The sequence below is a fragment of the Pseudophryne corroboree genome, chromosome 2, assembly GCF_028390025.1.
Source record: "Pseudophryne corroboree isolate aPseCor3 chromosome 2, aPseCor3.hap2, whole genome shotgun sequence".
Taxonomy (NCBI): Eukaryota; Metazoa; Chordata; class Amphibia; order Anura; family Myobatrachidae; genus Pseudophryne; species Pseudophryne corroboree.
In genome coordinates this window covers 135442965-135466380 of record NC_086445.1, presented here as the reverse complement: position 1 = coordinate 135466380, position 23416 = coordinate 135442965, and the positions used below count along the sequence as shown (strand labels likewise).

The window sequence follows — 23416 nt, the reverse complement described above, 5'->3', positions numbered from 1 at the left end:
GTCAGTGTGGAGTCCTCCCTGGAGTAATCACCCCCCCACTGGCAAGTGTCCTGCCCTCCATGATGCAGTGTGAGGCTCTCCATCCCGACGGCTCTTGCTGCCATTTGCACTGTTGGTGGGTGCGCATGGACATTGTCGAGCTGCATGCTAGAGCTGTGTGTGTGGGGAGTGCAACAGTGCCAGGTGGGGGGAAGGAGGTCCTGGGGTGCGTGCATGGTTCGGGTGGAGGCGTGAAGCAGGTGCAGCCGGGGACTGTTGCTGGTGAGAGGGGTAGAGACCCCCTATCTTGGGTTCCGTGGGCCGCCCGAGGGCTTAATCCGGCCCTGCTACAGTGTTGTATATGAGGATGTTACTGCCTGATGTACTGTACATACTACATACTCTCCCACACTGACTCCCATACAGTATGTCTATTTCTGTAAAACACTGTGTAAGAGGATGTGTCTGTCTGGTGTACTGTACATACTCTCCCACACTGACTCCCACGGGTATATTTCTGTAGCACTGTGTAACAGGATGTGTCTGTCTGGTGTACTGTACATACTCTCCCACACTGACTCCCACAGGTATATTTCTGTAGCACTGTGTAAGAGAATGTGTCTGTCTGGTGTACTGTACATACTCTCCCACAGGTATATTTCTGTAGCACTGTGTAAGAGGATGTGTCTGTCTGGTGTACTGTACATACTCTCCCACAGGTATATTTCTGTAGCACTGTGTAAGAGAATGTGTCTGTCTGGTGTACTGTACATAATCTCCCACACTGACTCCCACGGGTATATTTCTGTAGCACTGTGTAAGAGGATGTGTCTGTCTGGTGTACTGTACATACTCTCCCACACTGACTCCCACGGGTATATTTCTGTAGCACTGTTTAAGAGATGTGTCGGTTTGGGGTACTGTACGTATACATGGTTGCATCCTAGATCTTTCTTTGCCTTTATGTAGAGTCATCAGGGGGTTCCCCGTATATGAACAAGTGCTGTTGTCAGATACACCCACTGCAAAATCCTCTTATTCTCACCATAACAAATAATGAATAATCAAAATAACAGACAATGCAATTACTGTATAAGTAATATATCATATGTAATCTAAATATTGTTAAGATCTCCGTCATTAATTCTCTTTAGGTGTGTTTTGCCAAAACTCTCATGGACCAGTAAAAAAAAACAAAAAACACACACTTTATATACAAAAGACTTTTCATTATTTGAGAGCAGACACTTGAAATTATAGTGTACTCTATAGTTTACCCAGAAGAGAACGCACTGGTACTGCAGGGCTGTGAGCAATCCATGTCTTTATTAACCATTCTGCTCTGAAATGTCTTTTACTAAAACGATTATGGCTCTGATTCAGATGTTGGACCGATTCGGTCCCAGCTGTCCGATGTTTTTTTACTGGGCAAGCACCGAAGCGAAGTGAGCATGTGCCATGATGGTGCTGTGTCTCCTGGTGCTGTGTGGGGGAAGCTGCAGATGTTTGGGGCACGTCTCAGAAAGTGGAGGTGTGTCGCCTCCGTTTTTGGGGCATGCCGAAACCAGTGACTGCATTGTTGGACATTAGGGTTGCGCAGATGTCGGATGGCCCACGTGAGGGGCGTGATGGTGATCCGATGCTGCATCATTTTACAAAAGATGCCTCCTGCTGCATTGACATAACTTCTTAGATTGCTGCTACCGAAGACAGCACCGATCACTCCTGCGTCCACCTCTGAATCAAGCTCTATGGACTGGATTCTGAGCTACATGCAGGTGGGCTGCAGATTCAGCCGCTTTGCGTGCTCAGAAATAAATGCAGATGTCTGCCTGTATTCAGAGTTAGCGACAGTATATAGCTGCATAGCTGCACCCCCACATCAAGCTACAGTACTTGTAAAAGAAGCTGTGACAGACTGTACCATGTGAGCAAGGGGTTAACCTCCTGGAATTCAGGTGATAAGTCCACCTCTTTTGTTGCCCTGAGATCCTACATGGCTCTACATTGGATAAATCAGAGATTGACTACAGGAGGCCTGGCAAGCCTCCATCCCTCCACTCTAGATCAAAGTAATTTATATTCTGTAGCTTTGTAATAAAGTAAATATTACGGCCAAATGGGAGTTGCCAGCTTCCTCGTAACATGGACATCCCCTGCAGTGAGCTCACACAGCACATGCAGTAAGACACAGAGGAGCAGATGTATTAACCTGGAGAAGGCATAAGGAAGTGATAAACCAGTCATATGTGCAAGGTGATAAAGGCACCAGCCAATCAGACCCTAACTGTTAATTTACATATGGGAGCTGATTGGCTGGTGCCTTTATCACCTTGCACTTATCACTGGTTTATCACTTCCTTATGCCTTCTCCAGGTTAATACATCTGCCCCACGGAGTGCAGTATATTCTGCTCTACTATAACAGCTGCTGTAGAGAGCCGAGTAAGCGTCTCTCCTGTAGTAGCCGAGGAGAGGCGGCTGTGAGACCACCCACTGATCCATCTCCAGACCAAGCACATACAGTTCAAGTAGCACATTGGGGTATTTTGGGATCAATTATGTAGGAGTACCCTAGTGGCCCTACACTAAAGCAGTGATAAGTGCAAGGTGATAACGCACCAGCCAATCATTAAGGATTTGAAAAATGACGGTTAGGAGCTGACTAGCTAGTGCGTTATCACCTTGCACTTATCACTGCTTTATCACTTCTTCAGGCTTAATACATCTGCCCCAATGCGTGATCATGTTTGACGATTGGAAAGCTGCACACGGACTTGCCCATCACTGGGATAAATTCTATCCAAAGACCAAGGACATTACATTTAAATATAAAGTAGATGGTCATAAAACACAGGAATGAGCTAGGAAAGCAATAAAAAAATTAATGTAAAGCCAATAAATATATTAAAGGTGGAAACCACCTTAATGTTTAACAAATGTAAATACATTTGAAACAGAATGTGTTTGGTGTATTATATGGGTCTTGTCAAAAGATAGAAACTTCTATTCTGCCGCTTGATACGTCTGCCTGCCTGTTTATATATATAATTACTATGTCCATATAAATAAATATATTGAGTCAATTTGTGGAACAAATCCATTTCCTATGGTTTATGCCCGTGAAAATATGTGACACTGGCAGAAGGAGAACATTCATATGCCATATCTGGATGTTCTCCACGTGCCAATGTCAATTTTCATCACTGACTCGAACTGCCAACCATTACTGCTCTACTCCTGCCTGTGAATGAATAACGCAGTATTTACTATGCACACAAGAAGTAGCTATATCTTTCCAGAACACAAATCATATTGATGACATTTGTATAAAATGATGCCGGAGTGTAGATATTCCGCTGATTTACAACATCAACCTCTGTGATTTACAACAATCCTCACAGATACATTCTGCTATTTCTGCGATATACTGGGCCCAGAGCTACAGCTCTCGTAGAGGGAGTATAATCCCAGCACACAGCTGTTAATGACCTTGAAATTTGCTCAGCACAGCGGATGTATAATTTGGCCAGAGATATTATGGATAGCAAAATAGCATGTGCTGTAATTTTGAAAAATTGCTATAAAATTGAAGGTCGGTAACTAACTGGTCAATTTCGGAAAAATAATTTAGCAGTGTGTTTTTATTATACCTTATATATAAAAGATCCTAAATACTCATAATACCTGAGCTACATAAAAACTTAAAACACACATTTGTAAAAAAATTAATAATAATTTTTTGAGAGCGAGTGAGAGATACACATCTGCCATCAGCCCAGATTGTCCTGGGGCAGCCACACCATTCAAAAACTCCATACATTCAGAGGCAGAACTCTGGGAGGCAACGGAGTCATCTGCCGCCGGGCTCTTGCTCTGAAGGGGGATCTTCTCCCCCCATTCTGTGACACCATTGAAGTAAGTTAATTGATGGCTGCCGCTATCTTTTCACTATATGAAGTTACTTCTCTGACAATTACACATAACTTCATATAGTTACAATTCTCATGCTTCCTGTACTGGAGCAAATAGCTCCATCAGTAAAGTGTCTGCTGTCAGCAGAGGCGTATCTAGCACGGGGCGAGCAGGGCACATGCCCTGGGCGCCGTGGAAGCCCCAACAGAGAGGGGGCGCCACCGGCACGGCCCGCTCACCCCATGCGATAGGGATTCCGCCGGCGCTACCTGCGGCGCTCTCCCTGTCTCCCCGGCTGCTGTGCCTGTCACACTGGACAGGCAGCGGCAGCCAGGAGCCTCCCCTCACCCCCCCCTCCTCCCTGCACATTGTACTGAACACGATCACGCGTGCGCGCGACCGCGACCTCGGAGGTGCGCGCGACCGCGACCTCGGAGGTGCGCGGGCCTTAACAGGTGAGAGGGCTTTCAAATTATGTTTATATTTTTTTTCTGTCGGGAGAGGGGGGTGCGGGACAGTGTGTGTGTGTTAATTGTGTGTGTGTGTGTTAATTGTGTGAGTGTGTGACAGTGTGAGTGTGTTAATTGTGTGTGTGTGGGACAGTGTGAATGTGTGTTAATTGTGTGTGTGTGGGACAGTGTGAATGTGTGTTAATTGTGAGTGTGTTAATTGTGTGTGTGGGACAGTGTGAGTGTGTTAATTGTGTGTGTGAGTGTGAATGTGTGTTAATTGTGTGGGTGTGTTAATTGTGTGTGGGACAGTGTGAGTGTGTTAATTGTGTGTGTGTGGGACAGTGTGCGTGTGTTATTTGTGTGTGTGGGACAGTGTGCGTGTGTTATTTGTGTGTGTGGGACAGTGTGCGTGTGTTAATTGTGTGTGTGTGTGGGACAGTGTGCGTGTGTGTTAATTGTGTGTGGGACAGTGTGCGTGTGTTAATTGTGTGTGTGTGTGTTAATTGTCCCAGCGGTTATTGGCGTCTGTAGTGTGCGCCCCGTCCTCCTCCGCTGCCGCTGACAGTAGTGGCGGTGTGCGGCTCTCCCCCTCCTCCGCCGGCTCCGTCCTCCCGTCGTGGCCCTGCAGTGTGTGCCGGTCTCCCCAGCAGCAGCAGGTTAGTCTCTCCCCCCCCCCCCCCTCCCCCTCTCTCTCTCCTCCTGTGGATTGAAGTTTGTAAGTATCATTTTCATTTTTACATGTACCCCTATTGGATTCTACTGGACAAGTGGACGTGATCGGCGTGGGATGTAGGTAAGTAATCTGTCTCTCATTTTTACAGATTCCCCTATTGGATTCTACTGGACAAGTGGACGTGACCGGCGTGGGATGTAGGTAAGTAATCTGTATCTCATTTTTACAGGTACCCCTATCGGATTCTACTGGACAAGTGGACGTGATCGGCGTGGGATGTAGGTAAGTAATCTGTCTCTCATTTTTACAGATTCCCCTATTGGATTCTACTGGACAAGTGGACGTGACCAGCGTGGGATGTAGGTAAGTAATCTGTCTCTCATTTTTACAGCTACCCCTATTGGATTCTACTGGACAAGTGGACGTGACCGGCGTGGGATGTAGGTAAGTAATCTGTCTCTCATTTTTACAGGTACCCCTATTGGATTCTACTGGACAAGTGGACGTGATCGGCGTGGGATGTAGGTAAGTAATCTGTCTCTCATTTTTACAGGTACCCCTATTGGATTCTACTGGACAAGTGGACGTGACCGGCGTGGGATGTAGGTAAGTAATCTGTCTCTCATTTTTACAGATTCCCCTACTGGATTCTACTGGACAAGTGGACGTGACCGGCCTGGGATGTAGGTAAGTAATCTGTCTCTCATTTTTACAGGTACCCCTATTGGATTCTACTGGACAAGTGGACGTGACCAGCGTGGGATGTAGGTAAGTAATGTGTCTCTCATTTTTACAGCTACCCCTTTTGGATTCTACTGGACAAGTGGACGTGACCGGCGTGGGATATAGGTAAGTATGTGTGAGTGTGTCAGTGTGTTTTAATAAATTTTTACTGTCACGGTGTGTGAGTTGTGTTTTTATTTGGGTATTTTTTCTGTTGTAGAACTACAGGTACCGGCGGGCCCGTTATTTCCCTGCGTGTTGGTACTTGAGGTTCTCCAAGTACCAGCAAGCGGGGGAGGCTTTCTGGGCCTTGTAGTTCCACAACAAAAAACAATATTCTTTTTTTACTTACTTGGCTATCAGCCTCCCATCCACAGCCCACGGATGGGGAGGACAGCCTCGGGCTTCACCCCTGGCCCTTGGGTGCCTGGAGGGGGGGTGACCCCTTGATTTAAGGGGTCCCCACTCCTCCAGGGAACCCCGGCCAGTGGTGACTAGTTGGGGGGGGGTAATGCCACGGCCGCAGGGACCTACATAAATGTGTCCCCCGGCTGTGGCATTATGTCCCTGGCTAGTGGAGCCCGGTGCTGGTTTTAAAAATCTGGGGGGACCCCTACATCTTTTGTCCCCCATATTTTTGGAACCAGGACCGGACTAAGAGCCCGATGCTGGTTGTCTAAATACGGGGAACCCCTGTCCAATTTTTCCCCAGTATTTAAACAACCAGGACCGGCTCCAAGAGCCCGAGGCTGGTTATACTTAGGAGGGGGGACCTCACGCAGTTTTTTTTTACATTTTTAACCAATTTAGACCCTTCTCCATTAAGTTAATGGAAGCCCTGGACAACAAAATTGTATTCATGTCCTCCTCCCACTCCCTTCCCAGTCCCAAACACAAATTATTATTTTTTTCTATTAAAATGTACAATATATCACAAGTATGATGAGCAGGCATGCAGCGGGCATTGGCGGCTTTGGACTGAGTTGCAAATTAGTGGCGGAGGGCTGGGTCAGTTGATGGTGGGCGAGTTTGTAAGCCATTGGTGGTGGCAGCGGGCATCGGCTCAGAGGCAGTGGCGGGCATTGGCTCAGTGGCGGTAGGGGTCATCGGCAGGATTCGGCAGACATTATGGCTGTAGTGCCTCACCGCACGCCACTGACCTCACCGCACGCCACTGGTGTGTGGGACAGTGTGCGTGTGTGTTAATTGTGTGTGGGGGACAGTGTGCGTGTGTGTTAATTGTGTGTGGGGGACAGTGTGAGTGTGTGTTAATTGTGTGTGTGTGGAACAGTGTCAGTGTGTGTAAATTTTTGCAGTCCAGTGTGTGTGTGGGGGAGAGGAAAGTATGAGAATGTGTGTGTAGTCTGAGTGGGTGTGTGTAGGATTTGGGGGTGGCCAGTCTGTGTGTGTGTAATCAGTGTGTGTGGGATGTACTAATGGCCATTTACCGAAGAGAGATATGTATTAAACCACGGGCACTGAGATGCCCTTCTCACTCACCATCCAGCTGGGTGGGCGAGCCGGGCGGGTGGAAAGCCAGCAGCAGGGGCAGCATGCCGGATATCAGCAGCCGAGGGTGGGGACTGTAAGGCACGTCCGGAGCCCAAAGCCGGAGATCAGCAGCATGTTGACCGGCAATAAGCAGCTTCTGCTTCTGCGTTCAACATGCTGCTGATCCCCGGCTTTGGGCTACGCAGGGCTCGGAGGATGGGTGTCCTCTGCCGGTGTACTGCAGCTCCGGGGGTGCGGGCTCCGGAGGCTTTCAGCACTGTTGAATATCCAGCTGCCTCAAGTATGTACAGCCCGCACCCTCTGCTGCTGATATCCGGCATGCTGCTGCTGGCTGTCCCCCCGCCCGGCTCGGCCACACAGCTGTATGGTGAGAAGGGCATCTCAGTTCCTGAGGTTTAACACATATGCCTCAGAAAATGGCCTTTGCGGTAAACGATACTAATGCTTACCGTGACAGTAACAGCGGGGAGGAAGGCGCACATCGGGATCCTGCAGCATGAAACAAGAACCCCTTCGGAGCGCAGCAGACCACACTGAAAAGGGTGCATACCCGGTGTGGTGCTCTGCATCCCGGGTGGTGCCGAAGATGTGGAGTGTCGGAGATGGCAGAAGCGCCGCAGCTTGGGGTGAGAAACCGCTGCAGCCCTTCCGCTGCTAAACTGCAATTAGTCTATTAAGGGGGTGGGCTCCCCTCATCATAGTGCCCCACAGGCCATGTTAATTCTGGGGGTAGGATCCCCTAACTCTATAATGGGAATTTTGGCTCATATCATGTGCTGTAACGTGAATTTTGGCTCATACCGTGTGCTATAATGTGAATTTCGGCTCATACTATGTGGGGTAATGTGAATTTTGGCTCATTCCGTGTGCTGTAATGTGAATTTCGGCTCATACCGTGTGCTGTAATGTGAATTTCGGCTCATACCATGTGGGGTAATGTGAATTTTGGCTCATACCATGTGGAGTAATGTGAATTTTGGCTCATACCGTGTGCTATAATGTGAATTTCGGCTCATACCGTGTGCTATAATGTGAATTTCGGCTCATACCATGTGGGGTAATGTGAATTTCGGCTCATACTGTGTGCTATAATGTGAATTTCGGATCATGCCGTGTGGGGTAATGTGAATTTCGGCTCATACTGTGTGCTATAATGTGAATTTCGGCTCATACCGTGTGCTGTAATGTGAATTTCGGCTCATACCATGTGCTGTAATGTGAATTTCGGCTCATACCGTGTGCTATAATGTGAAAGGGGCACCAGTACTAGATAGTATAAGGGGTCCTACTACACTGAAGGACACGCCCCTTTTGAGTGACCGCGCCCCTTTTCCGGAGCGCGAATTGCTATCTGCACTCTTTCATTCCGCCTTCAAAAATTCAACTTCGACCACTGCACCTACATCTGTACATACACACCCTGACATCTTTATATGCAGTGACACCGGTGGCGTCTGCACATACTTTCCTTTTGTATTTTTTTTTTATTATTAACATTTTATTTATTTACTATTTTTCTTAAAAAAAAAAATTCGGGGGGGGGGGGGGCGCCATTATTGATCTTGCCCTGGGCTCCAGAAACCCTAGTTACGCCTCTGGCTGTCAGTGGGTTCTAATCCTGGGTATAACTGCTAAGAAATGTGTGATTTAAAATAAAAGACAATGAGATGTATATAAACAGTATATTAAAAAAAAAATCAGAACACTCCACACACACACGCACGCACGCACGCACGCACGCACACACACGCACGCACTCATACATACATACATATATTTATCTAAATATAAGTGGGGGGGGGGGGCAACTGGTATGAACTTGCCTCCGGGCAACTGTCACGAACTTACGCCACTGCATACATTTGGCTGTTCATTCCCCAAATGCCCAACCACACAAAAACCTCCGATCAGAAACCGGCGGATCCGTGACCATCAGTGACCAAAGAGCCATTTATGGAATCTAGGAAATTCCTTATGATAAAAATAGCTGATCTGCCTATCCTGACCATTTACAGGGTTCAGGGAATCAAGATCTTTACACCTGATGAATACCCCGGTACGAGGATCTGGAAATTGTGACTATACAATGCAGAAGCATGGAGGCCTTTATTTTGTCCCAGCATTCCAATCAGGTAGCTGGTAGGTAAACAACATGAGGATGAAATGAATGCCTTTAAATGAAGTCACTGAATTCCAGCTTGACTTCTGTACGCAGTTATACACATAAACATTAACACCGACAGACGCTTACTAGCATCAGAATATAGAAACATAGAATTTGACGGCAGAGAAGAACCACTTGGCCCATCTAGTCTGCCCCTTTTTTTTTACCATATTTTTATCTCAAACCTTATTTGATCCTTTGGGGTAATTCCAAGTTGATCGCAGCAGGAATTCTGTTAGCAATTGGGCAAAACCATGTGCACTGCAGGGGGGACAGATATAACATGTGCAGAGAGAGATAGATTTGGGTGTGGAGAGATCAATCTGCAATCTAATTTGCAGTGTAAAAATAAAGCAGCCAGTATTTATTCTGCACAGAAACAAAATAACCCACCCAAATCTAACTCTCTCTGCAAATGTTATATCTGCCCCCCCTGCAGTGCACATGGTTTTGCCCAACTGCTAAAAAATTTCCTGCTGCGATCAACTTGGAATTACCCCCCTTATTTCTTTGTAAGGATATCCTTATGTCTATCCCATGCATGTTTAAATTGCTCTACAGTCTTAGCCTCTACCACCTCTGATGGGAGGCTATTCCACTTGTCCACTACCCTTTCTGTGAAGTAATTTTTCCTCAAATTTCCCCTGAACCTCCCCCCCTCCAGTCTCAGTGCATGTCCTCGTGTCCTATTGCTTCTCTTCATTTGAAGAATGTTTCCCTCCTGAACTTTGTTAAAACCCTTGATAAATTTGATTCCCTGAACCTGACTCAGCACATTTAGTTATGTGCAAATACACTGCATACCTCCCAACTTTTTAAACGTTAAAAGAGGGACCTAAAAGGGGCGTGGCCTATATGAAAGGGGCATGGCCTCACGGCAGACATGCGATCGCGAGTCACACACCCTTTTACTGTCACTGAGGGGGCATGCCTAGCGCTCTCTGATCTACTGGTGTGCCCCTTCTCCCTCAGTCACCTGTGAATAGACACTGTGTGCATGCGCACAGTGTCTATTCACCAGTGCTCTCCCCCCCCGACCGCGGGACACTGCGGGCAGTGGATGGGTCAGCGGGACAGTTCCAAAAAAACTGGACTGTCCCGCGAAAACCGGGACAATTGGGAGGTATGACACTGATTTGCTTGTCTTACCCAGACCTAGCTACATGCGCCAATCTATCTTTTCAGCCACATCCTTGCAGACTAGATGGGCCAATTGGTTCTTATCTGCCGTCAAATTCTATGTTTCTATGTTTTTACCCTGGGCCTGATTCAGAGTTGTGCTCTCTGTGGATGGACCTTACATTAGTAACTACACATACACAACTTTGAGCAACCACACTTATGCACCACAGCCGCATCTCCACTTCAGGGTTTAACTGGGCTTTCACGTGTAGAATGACTTTAGCCACGGACGTGTCATGTGTGTAGATACTACTGTGGAGTAATCAGAGGATAGGGCCGGGGCAAGTCTACACTAATAGTGATGATGGCTACTTTTACAAGCGGGGGGAAGTGTGTGGTGTGGTCGCATATATGCCGACAACTTTGAGAATAGATGGATATTAGTCGTGCTCAGTGCTGATGCCACATGCAGTTGTCCGATGTTTCAAGTCTGTGCATGCGCCATGCATAAGTCGCACAGCGCATGCGTCCCAACTATGGGGGAAACAAGGGGATGGCTAAGCAGATACTGGCATGTGATTGTAAGTCGCTGCGCCCACAGATGCACAACTGCTCACACAGGAGGTCATGGCCAGATGGAGAAACTGCACCTGCCGTAGGGCTTGTGCAAGTTTCAAGGGGGTCCCGGGTCCACCTTCCCACTTCCCCTCTTACCTGGCAGCAGCGACAGTCTCATCTGCGTGTGCAGTTGGGGATAGTGATCACACTGATTGCATGCCTCCTCCTGAATCTGCCCCTCGGTGAGAGTCTCACTGCCCCGCCCCATCCAGCGCTTTGCGGAGCTTAAAGTACTTTTTATCTCTATATTTTCTTCTAAGGAGACATGGCCACACCTCTCACAATTAGGCCACACCGCCAAAGTACCTGCCCACATTGCCAGTCTATGTGCAAATACACAAAGGAGTCAATTCAATGCGGCCGATGCTTATGATGTGCAGTTTGAACCCGTGTGGAAACATAAGCAAGAGCCCAGCAGATCTCCCCAATTCTGGAGCTCCATTAACAACAACCATTACAAATGTTGAGGCATAAGAATATTACTCGTAATTGTTTATGACCTTATATTTATGCAATTGTGTTAGGAAATGTGTTCGCTATATAGCGCAGAATAACTAAGATCATTTTTTTGCTAGGAAAATCACAAAATATCTCGAGTTTGCATTTTTGCATCTATCTGACACTTACATTACCTTCTAGGCATCAAAATCCCAATAGACACTGAAAATCTTTGTTTTGCCATTTTAACAGGCAAAAAAAAACCTGATTCATTTAACATAATGAGAAATTGTTTTCTTCCTAGTGGGATAATGCAGATGGAGAGTTATGTCAGGGACGTTATCTGGAGTGGAATTGCTTACCAGCAGGTGATGTGCTTGTTTTCTTTGCTGGAAGTAAACTCCTGCGGGGCGCGTTTGTGCTGCTACACACTTCCAGAATTGTCCTAGTCGTACCCTTGGGGATCTCCTTTGATGGTAAGACTGTATTTTGAGTAGGATGCTCTTCATTTGTGAAGCTTGTGCCAGCTGGAATTGAAAACAGCACAGATTTGGAATTATTACATCAAAATGTTAGAATATTTTGTGTATAAGATTTTAAGTATCACAACAAAAATATCACCTATTCAGTATACTTTATTGACTGTTCAACCGGAATATCAGCCTTTTGACATTTATTAATCATTTCAAGGAAGTAAAATGCATGGTGAGTATACACTAGCGTTGTCCACTTATGTAATGATGATGGCAGGGCTCGGAAGAGGTGGGGCCCTGTTTTAAATACATTACTATGCAACTGATAGACCTTTGATCAAATACGGGCCAACCATTGCCAGATTAAGGGGGCGCAGGGAATACTGTACCCGGGCCCCCCTCTGTCAGCCCCCCCCCTCCCCAGTTTTTATGACTTACCGATGGAGCTTCCCGATCAGAGGAGAGATAGGAGGGGTGAGAGATTTGTAAGTGACCCAGACATACCAGCAGTTCCTCCTCTTCCGTGTTGAAATACCTTTCTTATCACTTAAAAAGTTCAACACAGGCGACACCAATCATATATTATGTGGGAAGTCCAATAATAGAGCATTTTGTCCTTCCTGGAATGGGTCAAGGGCCTAATTCAGACCTGATCACAGCAGCAAAACTTTTACTCTAATGGGCAAAACCATGGGGGTAATTCAGATCTGATCGCAGCAGCAAATTTGCTAGTCAATGGGCAAAACCATGTGCACTGCAGGGGGGGGGGGTTGCAGATATAACATTTGCAGTGAGAGTTCAATTTGGGTGGGTTATATTGTTTCTGTGCAGGGTAACTACTGGCAGCTTTATCTTTACACTGCAATTTAGATTTCAGTTTGAACACACCCCGCCCAAATCTAACTTTTATGCATATTTTATATCTGCCCCACCTGCACTGCACGTAGTTTTGCTCATTAGAGTAAAAGTTTGCTGCTGCGATCAGGTCTGAATTAGTCCCCATGTTGGGATGTATGCACAATCTAATCCCCCACCCCACCCCACCCCACACACACACCCTTGAGGCCCCCTTGTTTTAAGTGCCCTTGGACCCCCAAGACTTAATCCATCCCTGGTGCCAACAAAGCCTTTTGAAACACCAAGCTTTTATAAAATCTCTACACACTTAGATAGCATAAGGGCTGATTCCGATTTGGACGCATTTCTTTGCACAGAATCAAATAGTGAGGTTTAGCATACAATGCATGCAAAGCTATGAATTTACACATTTGTGCATTGTTCCTCTCAATTCTGAGTCAGATGGATCTTTGCTAGATCTCTCTCTGTGTGAAACGGGCTTTGCTCGGACAACAGTACTGAAGTAGTGTAAGTTGGCACTAATGCATACCCCTCATCCATAAGGCACAGTCATCAGCAACAAAATCAACTGGTGGAATTTCTGGTAGAAGAATAGCATGCATCAGTGAGGAATACACTTTCAGGGTCTATGCCGACAGGGAGGGGGGGTGGGGGGCTTCACTAATGCAGTCAACTCTTATTGGCTTATCACTACTAAGACACTTTTAGGGAGAGGATTCGATTAGAAGCTATGGCCATGCAGTGCCATCAGGGTGCAGTTAGAACGGCCGAGCAGCCAGCAACACAAAGCCACCAACATGACCAGTTATAGGTTACCTCTGTTACCCTAGGAAAAAAGAGAGATGCAGCCCGCTGTCACGATCTAGGTAATTCCTTATCAGTATTTACCTTCCAAATGCCTCCTGAGACTGTCCCAGTGTCCCAAGCCTGGATTCCATCTGCACTGTCTGTGTGCAGCACGCTGCGTCTCATTGTCTCAAATCTCTTTACTGTGATTCTGGCAGCTTCATGGTTAAAGCTCACATTCAAGTTACAAACAATCTTTCCCTCCAAAAGCTACCATGGGCGCAGCCATGTTTTCCTAATCACATGTTACCTTTCAGCCTATCAGCTGCACTCTGCTCTCAGCCTGATTACACAGCAGCTGCACTCTGGTCTCTGGTTAATCAGCCAGCCAATCCCTGCTTCCCAGCAGGTATAAATATCCTGTTCCTGGGGTGGAAAGATGTCAGTGCTTCAATTGTCTTCAGTGATTCCAGTGTGCAGTTCTCCCATGGACTTTCTCTGCAGTACAGCCTGACTCTGCAGTGTCTCAACATTGCACCTTGCGACTGGCAGTTACCTGACACCGGCTTCCAGCTTCCAGCGGTTCCCTGCCCTGCCAGTAACCATCGGTGTTCCGCCATCGATCCCAAGTCACCATCAGTGTTCCGCCATCGATCCCAAGTCACCATCGGTGTTCCGCCATCGATCCCAAGTCACCATCGGTGTTCCGCCATCGATCCCAAGTCATCATCGGTGTTCCGCCATCGATCCCAAGTCATCATCGGTGTTCCGCCATCAATCCCAAGTTACCATCGGTGTTCCGCCATCGATCCCAAGTCACCATCGGTTTGCTATTATCAGTATTCCTCTGAACTGTGTTTCCTATTACCAGTACCAAGTCATCAGTATTCCTCTGAACTGTGTTTAATAAAACCTTTGAACTTTCCTTCGTTGTCTTGGTCACGCCTTCGGGCATTTGTTCTAAAGGTTCCCTGCATGTCCAAGAACCCTGTACTGCCTCCCAGGTACACATATACCTCAGCCCCTATAACTGAGGCTTCCCCCTGGTCAGCACCAGCCCTCAGTTGTGACAGTAAGCACTGACCAAATGGATCCGGACGGAGACCAGTTCCAAGCGACCAGGCCGATGCAAGAACTTGCAGCCTGCCTTGAACGTCAGGAGACTGCACAGGGCCATGTGATCCGCTGTCTCCAGGACCTCTCCTCTCGGCTGGATGGAATACAAGTAACCCTCCGTGGTTCAGGGGCGTCTGTGTCTACAGCCCAAGGAGGGGCGTCTGTGTCTACAGCCCTAGGAGGGGTATCCAATGTTCAAGCTCTAGTAGGGGAATATGAGTCTTCTCAAAAAGGAGTTTCTGATCTGTCAACCCCAGGAGGAGTGCTGGAGAAAACAACCCTGAGAGAGGTGTCTGATTCATCAACCCCAGGAGGGGTCACCAAAGTTTCAGTCCCAAGGGAAGTATCCAGAGCCAAGTTCCCAGATGGAAATTTTTGTGCTACAGATGCAGTTATTAACTCCTGTTTGCCGTCTTCAGAGAGCACCACCCTGTTGGCATCCAGCATGGACCAGGTCCAGGATGGTCTAACTGAACACTCGGATACCACTCATTCCGGTTCTAACCGGATTCTGACTCCTTCAGTTCCAGCTGATTCAACTGTCTTTAGACTCAATCCGGTTCCATCCGTCTGTCTGAAGATTCCTTCGGTTCCAGCTGATTCCGATATCTCTGGACCCAATCCGGTTCCATCTGTAGGTCCAAAGACTCCTTCAGTTCCAGCTGATTCAACAGTCAATCCGAAGACTCCTCCGGTCCCAGCCGGTTCAAGCTTTTCTGGACCCAATCCGTTCCCATCCGTCTGTCCGGATCAGCCTCCTTCGGTTCCAGCCGATTCCAATACCTTCGGATCCAATCCGGTCCTATCCGTCGGTCTAAAGTCTCCGCCGGTCTCAACCGGTTCAAGGTTGTCTGGACTTAATTTGGTCTCGTCCATAGATCCGGTACAGTCTCCTCTGGTCCCAGCCAGTTCAAGTTCATCAGGATTCAATCTAGATCCTTCCATTTGTTCAGGTAAAGAACTTATAAGAAGTGTCCTGTGGCCACTCCTAAAGGAGGGGGTGCTGTCACAATCTAGGTAATTCCTTATCAGTATTTACCTTCCAAATGCCTCCTGAGACTGTCCCAGTGTTCCAAGCCTGGATTCCATCTGCACTGTCTGTGTGCAGCACGCTGCATCTCATTGTCTCAAATCTCTTTACTGTGATTCTGGCAGCTTCATGGTTAAAGCTCACATTCAAGTTACAAACAATCTTTCCCTCCAAAAGCTACCATGGGCGCAGCCATGTTTTCCTAATCACATGTTACCTTTCAGCCTATCAGCTGCACTCTGCTCTCAGCCTGATTACACAGCAGCTGCACTCTGGTCTCTGGTTAATCAGCCAGCCAATCCCTGCTTCCCAGCAGGTATAAATATCCTGTTCCTGGGGTGGAAAGATGTCAGTGCTTCAATTGTCTTCAGTGATTCCAGTGTGCAGTTCTCCCACTCCACGACACATTGGGACTCTGACATTCTCGGCATTCATTTGGACTTTGCTCCTATCACTGGGATTCATTCCCCAAGGATAAAGAACCGGATCCACACAAACAGCTAGCAATGGACCCTTCCTAAAGCTGATGCCATTAAACATCTCATCTGTGGAAACCGGTAATTATCTGCTGCTACAGTGATTGCCACTTTGGAGACTGTCCTAGCCGTGTAAATCTGTATATGTCCCAAAGGAAAGTGGATGTATAAGTGACTATACCCAGTGGGCACTATTATACTTTATATTTTAAGTGTTATTTAGATCAATAACAGGATTTCACACCTGTCTTTTTAAATGATTTAATAAATTGACATTTTATTCAGCAAACCGTCCTTATATAATTCTTACAGCCAGCGCTGGTACTTGTGTTTTTTTTTTTTGCACTCTGCTCTCAGCCTGATTACACAGCAGCTGCACTCTGGTCTCTGGTTAATCAGCCAGCCAATCCCTGCTTCCCAGCAGGTATAAATATCCTGTTCCTGGGGTGGAAAGATGTCAGTGCTTCAATTGTCTTCAGTGATTCCAGTGTGCAGTTCTCCCATGGACTTTCTCTGCAGTACAGCCTGACTCTGCAGTGTCTCAACATTGCACCTTGCGACTGGCAGTTACCTGACACCGGCTTCCAGCGGTTCCCTGCCCTGCCAGTAACCATCGGTGTTCCGCCATCGATCCCAAGTCACCATCAGTGTTCCGCCATCGATCCCAAGTCATCATCGGTGTTCCGCCATCGATCCCAAGTCACCATCGGTGTTCCGCCATCGATCCCAAGTCACCATCGGTGTTCCGCCATCGATCCCAAGTTACCATCGGTGTTCCGCCATCGATACCAAGTCACCATCGGTTTGCTATCATCAGTATTCCTCTGAACTGTGTTTCCTATTACCAGTACCAAGTCATCAGTATTCCTCTGAACTGTGTTTAATAAAACCTTTGAACTTTCCTTCGTTGTCTTGGTCACGCCTTCGGGCATTTGTTCTAAAGGTTCCCTGCATGTCCAAGAACCCTGTACTGCCTCCCAGGTACACATATACCTCAGCCCCTATAACTGAGGCTTCCCCCTGGTCAGCACCAGCCCTCAGTTGTGACACCCATACTGTAATTCCCAGTGGTGTGCGCATCCACACATCACCAAGAATTGAATTCCGCACTTTAAGGGTGTGTGTGGGGTTGTTTATTGCAGTTGCATGTACCTCTGTGATGCAATAATTATGTGTTTTCCATGGAACACTTACACATTGACATTGTAAAACATTATGGCCGGACAATTATGCATTTTTTAGTGCCACTATATTTGCTCTGTATGCTGTCTTATTATTAAACATCTATTAAGGTTTCATGCATGTAATGCTTAAAAAGAAGGGGGGGGGGGGGGGGGCAAAAATGATCACCCAAGGTACATATCATCATTTTGTTAATGAAAACCTTACCATGATTTACTACTAAACACCATGGCAGCACAGATCTAAAAATGCGCTGGAACAAAAAAAACAGCAACAGCCTATTCATATAGACAGTAATTAATAATGCTGACACAGGCTAGACATATGCAAATAAGCAATGCTTGAGTGGAAATAAACATGTCCATATGTTATTGATTTAAAAAAAAGCTAATTTATTCTTTGCACGCTGCACCCAAGTCAGCCAATCACTGTCCTATACAAGGCATTGTTGTTTGTTTTCATATTTTTTTCACAGTCGTGCTGCTAAACCTTATTCCTGCCTCCTCTGGGGAGAAATTACTGATAATTAAAAATAGGATGTAACATTCTACTTCAAGTTCATTTACAGGTTAATAGCCCCTCACTGATAACCACTGATGAAAATGTCCACTCTTTTTAATTAATAGTTTGTTCATTCCTGTCAATATCAGTGGGCAACTGGAAAACTGATGGCACACTGATGCTGCATTCAGATCGCAAATGCCGGATCCTACCCGGTAAGAGAAACGTGTCCTTACCGGGTGGGATCCGGCATTTGCGCTCCTCTGCTGGCTTTCCGACCCGGCAATATACCGGGTCGGTTGCCATAGCAGCGGGGGGCGCAGCAGCAGCAGGGGCGGGGGTGGAGGCGGTGCCGGGAGATGAGCTCATCTCCTGCGCCGCCTCTCCCTATGCTGTGAATGGGAGCCGTGTCGCATCGGAACGGCTCCCATTCACACTGCACCTGACCCGGTATTCAACCCGGTAATAACCCTTCTTTTTTACCGGGTTGAATTACCGGGTCAGGCGACCCGCTAATTCTGCAAAGGACCTTTCACATCGCACACTGACCCGTTTCGACACGGCAATATGCCGTGTCGATACCGGGTTTTTAGTGCGATGTGAAAGGGGTATGAGAGTCACTTAGGCCATAGGAGGAAGAACATTTTTATTTATTAATGTTTTTCATGTGTGTGTGTGAGAGAGCGATCACATCGCCCTCCCCTCTCAGCCACTGTCCCCGCTGCCCATTTGTTCTCGCCCCTTGCCTAATTTTAGTATCTCCTAAGGAGGGGTCTGGCCACACCTTCCTGCATTAGCCACGCCCCTTCTAAGAAACTGTGCCTGGCACAGCAGTCTGCACCCCTGGTCCTGATGGGAAGGTCCGTCCACTCAGAGACCAGGGCTGGCTGAGCAGCTCAGCCACCCGGCGCTCTGCTTGGCTGTCCGACACTCGAAGACTGGTACTGGCCGAGTAGCGTAGCCTACCGGCGCTCTGCTCGGCCATCCGGCATACAGAGAGATGGGGGCATGCCAACAGGCTAGGCCCCCATGACTCAAAGTGACCACGCCCCCTTGTCGTGTGCACACAGAGTAAATATGCCAGGGCTGGACAAATCGACAGTTGGTCACATCTCCGGTTTCACTGGTCAAATTTTGGGGCCGATAGTGAGTGGGACGCAAATTGGCTGTATTTGTGGGTAGTCGCAGAAGCTTGATGTAAAACCTTATGCTAATGTGAGATGCCATAGGGATAATACAAGAATCCCTGCATCCGCAAGCGGGATGTCAGGCCGCCCACTGATTTTGTGCCAACCACCAGAATGCTACTACTAGCCATTTGTATAGAAGCGTTTCTAGAGAGGAGGGGACCCGTATGCAGACTCCGTGTGTGGCTACGGGAGAGGAGGGGGCCCACACACAGTCACCGATGGACGCCGGAAAGGTAAGTACAGAAGAAATGGGTGCAGTGTGTGCGGTGTGGGCCCCCTCTGGACCCAGGATCCTGTGTGCACCGCACACACTGCACCCATTATAGATACGCCAGTGTATATGCGTCTGCGCTCACAGATCCATCCAACTCAGAATCCGTTTACATCTACACTTATAGGCCCTACACACTGGCCGATTTTTTGAAAGATATGAACGATCTCGTTCATAAATGAATGAGAACTCGTTCATATCTTTCAGTGTGGAGACTCCAGCGATGAACGATGCGCGTCCCCGCGCTCGTTCATCGCTGGTCTCCCGTCGGCTGTGCATGCAGGCCAATATGGACGATCTCGTCCATATTTGCCTGCACTTCAATGCAGCCGCGTGACGGGGGGAGTGAAGAAACTTCACTCCCCCCGTCACTGCCCCCCCGCCGCCGGGTCGCTCGTCGGCCGTATCCGCCGTCGGGCAGCTCGGCGGCGGGTCGGCCAGTGAGTAGGGCCCTTACGATGCAACTGAGTCTAACGAGGTAATTCAGACCTGATCGCTAGGGTGCATTTTTTGCATCAGGTAGTCGCCGCCTACAGGGGGAGGGTGAATTCGCTGTGCAGGAGATCTGCACAAACAGCAGCTTTGGGCAGTTTCTGCAGAGCCCATGACTTACTCAGCCGCTGCGATGATCGGGGACGGAGCAGACGTCATGAATCCTCCCACAAAACGCCGGGTCCCTCCTGCGTTTTTCCGGACACTCCCTAGAAATGGCCAGTTGCCACCCACAAACGCCCTCTTCCTGTCAATCTTCTTGCAATCGCCGGTGCAATCGGATTTGTCGCACCATCATGTCGCTGCCCGGCACTCCCCGGCACTGCGGACCATCGAGCCTGCACATTGCGGTGCCTACGCATGCACAGTTCAGACCTGATCGCCCGCTGCGCAAAAACGCACAGCAGCGATCAGGTCTGAATTAGCCCCTAAGTGGGGTATTTATCAAAGCAGGGAAAGAGATTAGGTGGAAAAAGATAAAGCAGCAGCCAATCAGCTTCTAACTCTCATTTTATGGGCTGTGTTTGAAAAATGACACAGTAGGAGCTGATTGGTTAGTGCGTTATCTCTCTCAAGCTTTGATAAATAACCCCCTCCCCCCACTGTAACTCTGAATGACACCCTTTGTGTGGGACAGTGAAAGTGATATATTGGTTTAGGGAGGACATTAATTTTAAATAGTAGTGATCCTATGCAGCCACAATATTATTAAGAGTTTCCAGAAAGTCATTTCCATTGTATAAACTGTCATGGACGAAGTTCCATAAATTCCAAGCAAATTAATATTCTTCAGTTGCCACTTCAAATTTGGACCAAAGAGTTGGGCCTTAGCATGAGGGCGGACAAAGCAATGTTTACTTTTTTCAGTTAAAAGAAATCTTGCTGTTTTTATACAATATATTACAGTGCAGATTGACGTAATTGCAAGTAGAGGGGCAAAATATTTTTCTACATCTTTTGTCTTTTTGCATTTGTATTAGGGCTCATGAGTGGAACAGTCTCGATTTGAGGACATATTGGGGGCAAATAAGGTATGTGAAAAGTAATATAGCTATGTGGCAGTTGTACCCCTTCTACACTGCCACAATAAACTGGGTTATTGTCAGGTCAAACTGGGTCGCGATCCAGTGGAAAATGGTTCCAAAAAATAACCCAAGTCCAGTTACCCAGGAATCCAACCCTGGTAGCTACCTGGGAAGGACCCGGGTAAGGGTGTAATGTAAATGGGTGACCCAGATCATCCGTTCTGGGACCCGTTATAAGTCTATGAAGAGCCAGATCATTTGCACTCGGAGATGATGTCATCTCCAAATCCCGATAGAACAGAAAGACTGGACACGGGTGCAATGTAAACGTAGTCGAAGCATCAGTGTGAACGGGTTGGAACAGACATTTAGGTGGAAAGGAGTATAACATAAATTTTGGTGATGATTACTAATACCTTTAAACTAGTCTAGGAAGTAAGGAGGGGGTGGGGGTATAATGCATAGTCTTTGGATCTGTATTTGATACTAGTGAAGAAATTGGAGTTTAGTTGTTGAATAGGCACCTGAATGATGTCTTTATTCCCTAGCATTGACTTTATGCAATGTATTATGTACTGTGTATGTTTATGTTACTAGTAATAAATGAGGCAAAGAGGACTGGAATTCTAAATATGACGTTCCATGGGAATCTATAAAATCCTTGATCCTGTTTTACAATGAAAACAGCCTACATGAATAATGGTGCACATAACATTTACATTCGGATTCCTTTATTATCCTCTCCCCCGATTTTACTCCAGGTATTGTAGACATCCAGCTGAGCGGTTTATTTGCAGGATATTATCAAGTTGAAGCTAGAGAAACATAGCCCGGGGGCAGCAATCTATTCCACTTGAGTAGCCACCAAGACAGTGATAAAGGTCGTATTATGTGGATAATAGGGGTAGATATGAGTTCAAGACGCAGTGAAAACAAAAAATAGCAATAATAAAGTAGCACAGTCATTTTATTAATTTGTTCATCTCACATTTTTTCTGTTTGCTTGTTTACTCACACTGCAAAAACATTATTTTACCTTAAATTCAAACTGTTCTCAATAAAGTTGTTTTAGAAAATGACACAGAGGTATTCTATTTTTCACGATTGGCGTCTCATCGTGGTAAAATTTGGTGCCCCAACATCACCCGTTTTCCAGTGCACCTCTATGGGGGTGTAAGGAAAAATGTTGGTTGTCACAAAGTGTCGGGAGTTATGAGAACACTTAGCGGATATAGGGGGTCATTCCGAGTTGTTCGCTCGCTAGATTTTAGCAGCATTGCACACGCTAGGCCGCCGCCCTCTGGGAGTGTATCTTAGCTTAGCAGAATTGCAAACGAAAGATTAGCAGAATTGCAAATAGAAAATTCTTAGCAGTTTCTGAGTAGCTCGAGACTTACTCCTACACTGCGATCAGCTCAGCCCGTTTCGTTCCTGGTTTGACGTCGCAAACACGCCCTGCATTCGGCCAGCCACTCCCTCGTTTCTCCAGACACTCCCGCGTTTTATCCTGGCACGCCTGCGTTTTTCCACACACTCCCAGAAAACGGTCAGTTTCCGCCCAGAAACACCCACTTCCTGTCAATCACACTCGGATCACTTCAACGATGAAAATTCTTCGTTCGGACGTGAGTAAATCTACTACGTTTTGTGCTAAAATACTTGCGTACCATGCGCATTTTTGCCTTAATCGCTCCGTTGCGAAAATCGGCAACGAGCGAACAACTCGGAATGACCCCCATAGGACCTTCTTCAGGTTGGATCACTAATCTTGCTAAAAAGCAGTTGCTGCGATTAAATAGTTGCCGCCCAGAAATAGAGAAAAAAACGCCCATTGCAGAAATTGCAAATGCATCGCAACACGCGATGTGATCGCATAACCATATGCAAATACCAGAACGCAGTCGTTTTTCCATCTGTGCCAGGCAAGGTCGTCCACAATTTGGCATACGCAAGAGGCTCGAAGTGGTCATCACTGACGTCAGAGACTCACCCAAAAAATGTCTTGCCATGTCTGCACTTTCACAAAACGCCATGTTTCCTCCCCTAAACACTGGCTTCCTATCAATCAAAATGTGATTGCATCGAAGCACAATGCATTCGCAGAAATATTCGCTAACTGCGGGTGCGCACGTACAATGCGAACGCATGCACAGTCGTTCAATAATCGGACAGATTGCGTTTTCTCAAATTTTGCAATCCAACCTGAATAGGGTCCATTGCTAGTAATGGAACACCCCTTATACAGATGTGACAACTTACATCTAGCCTCCCTGCATGTTAAACAGCCTTTCTAGTCACGCAATGCCGTGGCGCGACTTAGTAGCTACGAGCGTCTTTTTGTCCAATTTTTTCCATTCAAATGCATCTTAATTGCAAAATGATGCGAAAACTCTGTAACGCAGCATTTCAGAAGCAGATACG

General features: G+C 47.0%; 1 protein-coding gene and 1 long non-coding RNA gene across 7 annotated transcripts in view; one reads left to right on the top strand and one right to left on the bottom strand.

Moving 5' to 3' along the window:
- The window catches only part of MTUS2 (microtubule associated scaffold protein 2), a 1049445-nt gene that overhangs the window by 324069 nt on the left and 701960 nt on the right, over positions 1–23416 (bottom strand). For all 6 annotated transcript variants that reach the window (XM_063951742.1, XM_063951738.1, XM_063951743.1 and 3 more), the window contains one exon: positions 11958–12122. In XM_063951742.1, coding sequence (XP_063807812.1) covers positions 11958–12122 — 165 coding nt within the window. The remainder of the gene's footprint in view (positions 1–11957; positions 12123–23416) is intronic.
- On the top strand, positions 9273–21965 carry LOC135003508 (uncharacterized). The gene is made up of 4 exons (XR_010204528.1): positions 9273–9392; positions 11900–12071; positions 20951–21001; positions 21757–21965. It is a non-coding gene; the product is annotated as an uncharacterized LOC135003508 (long non-coding RNA).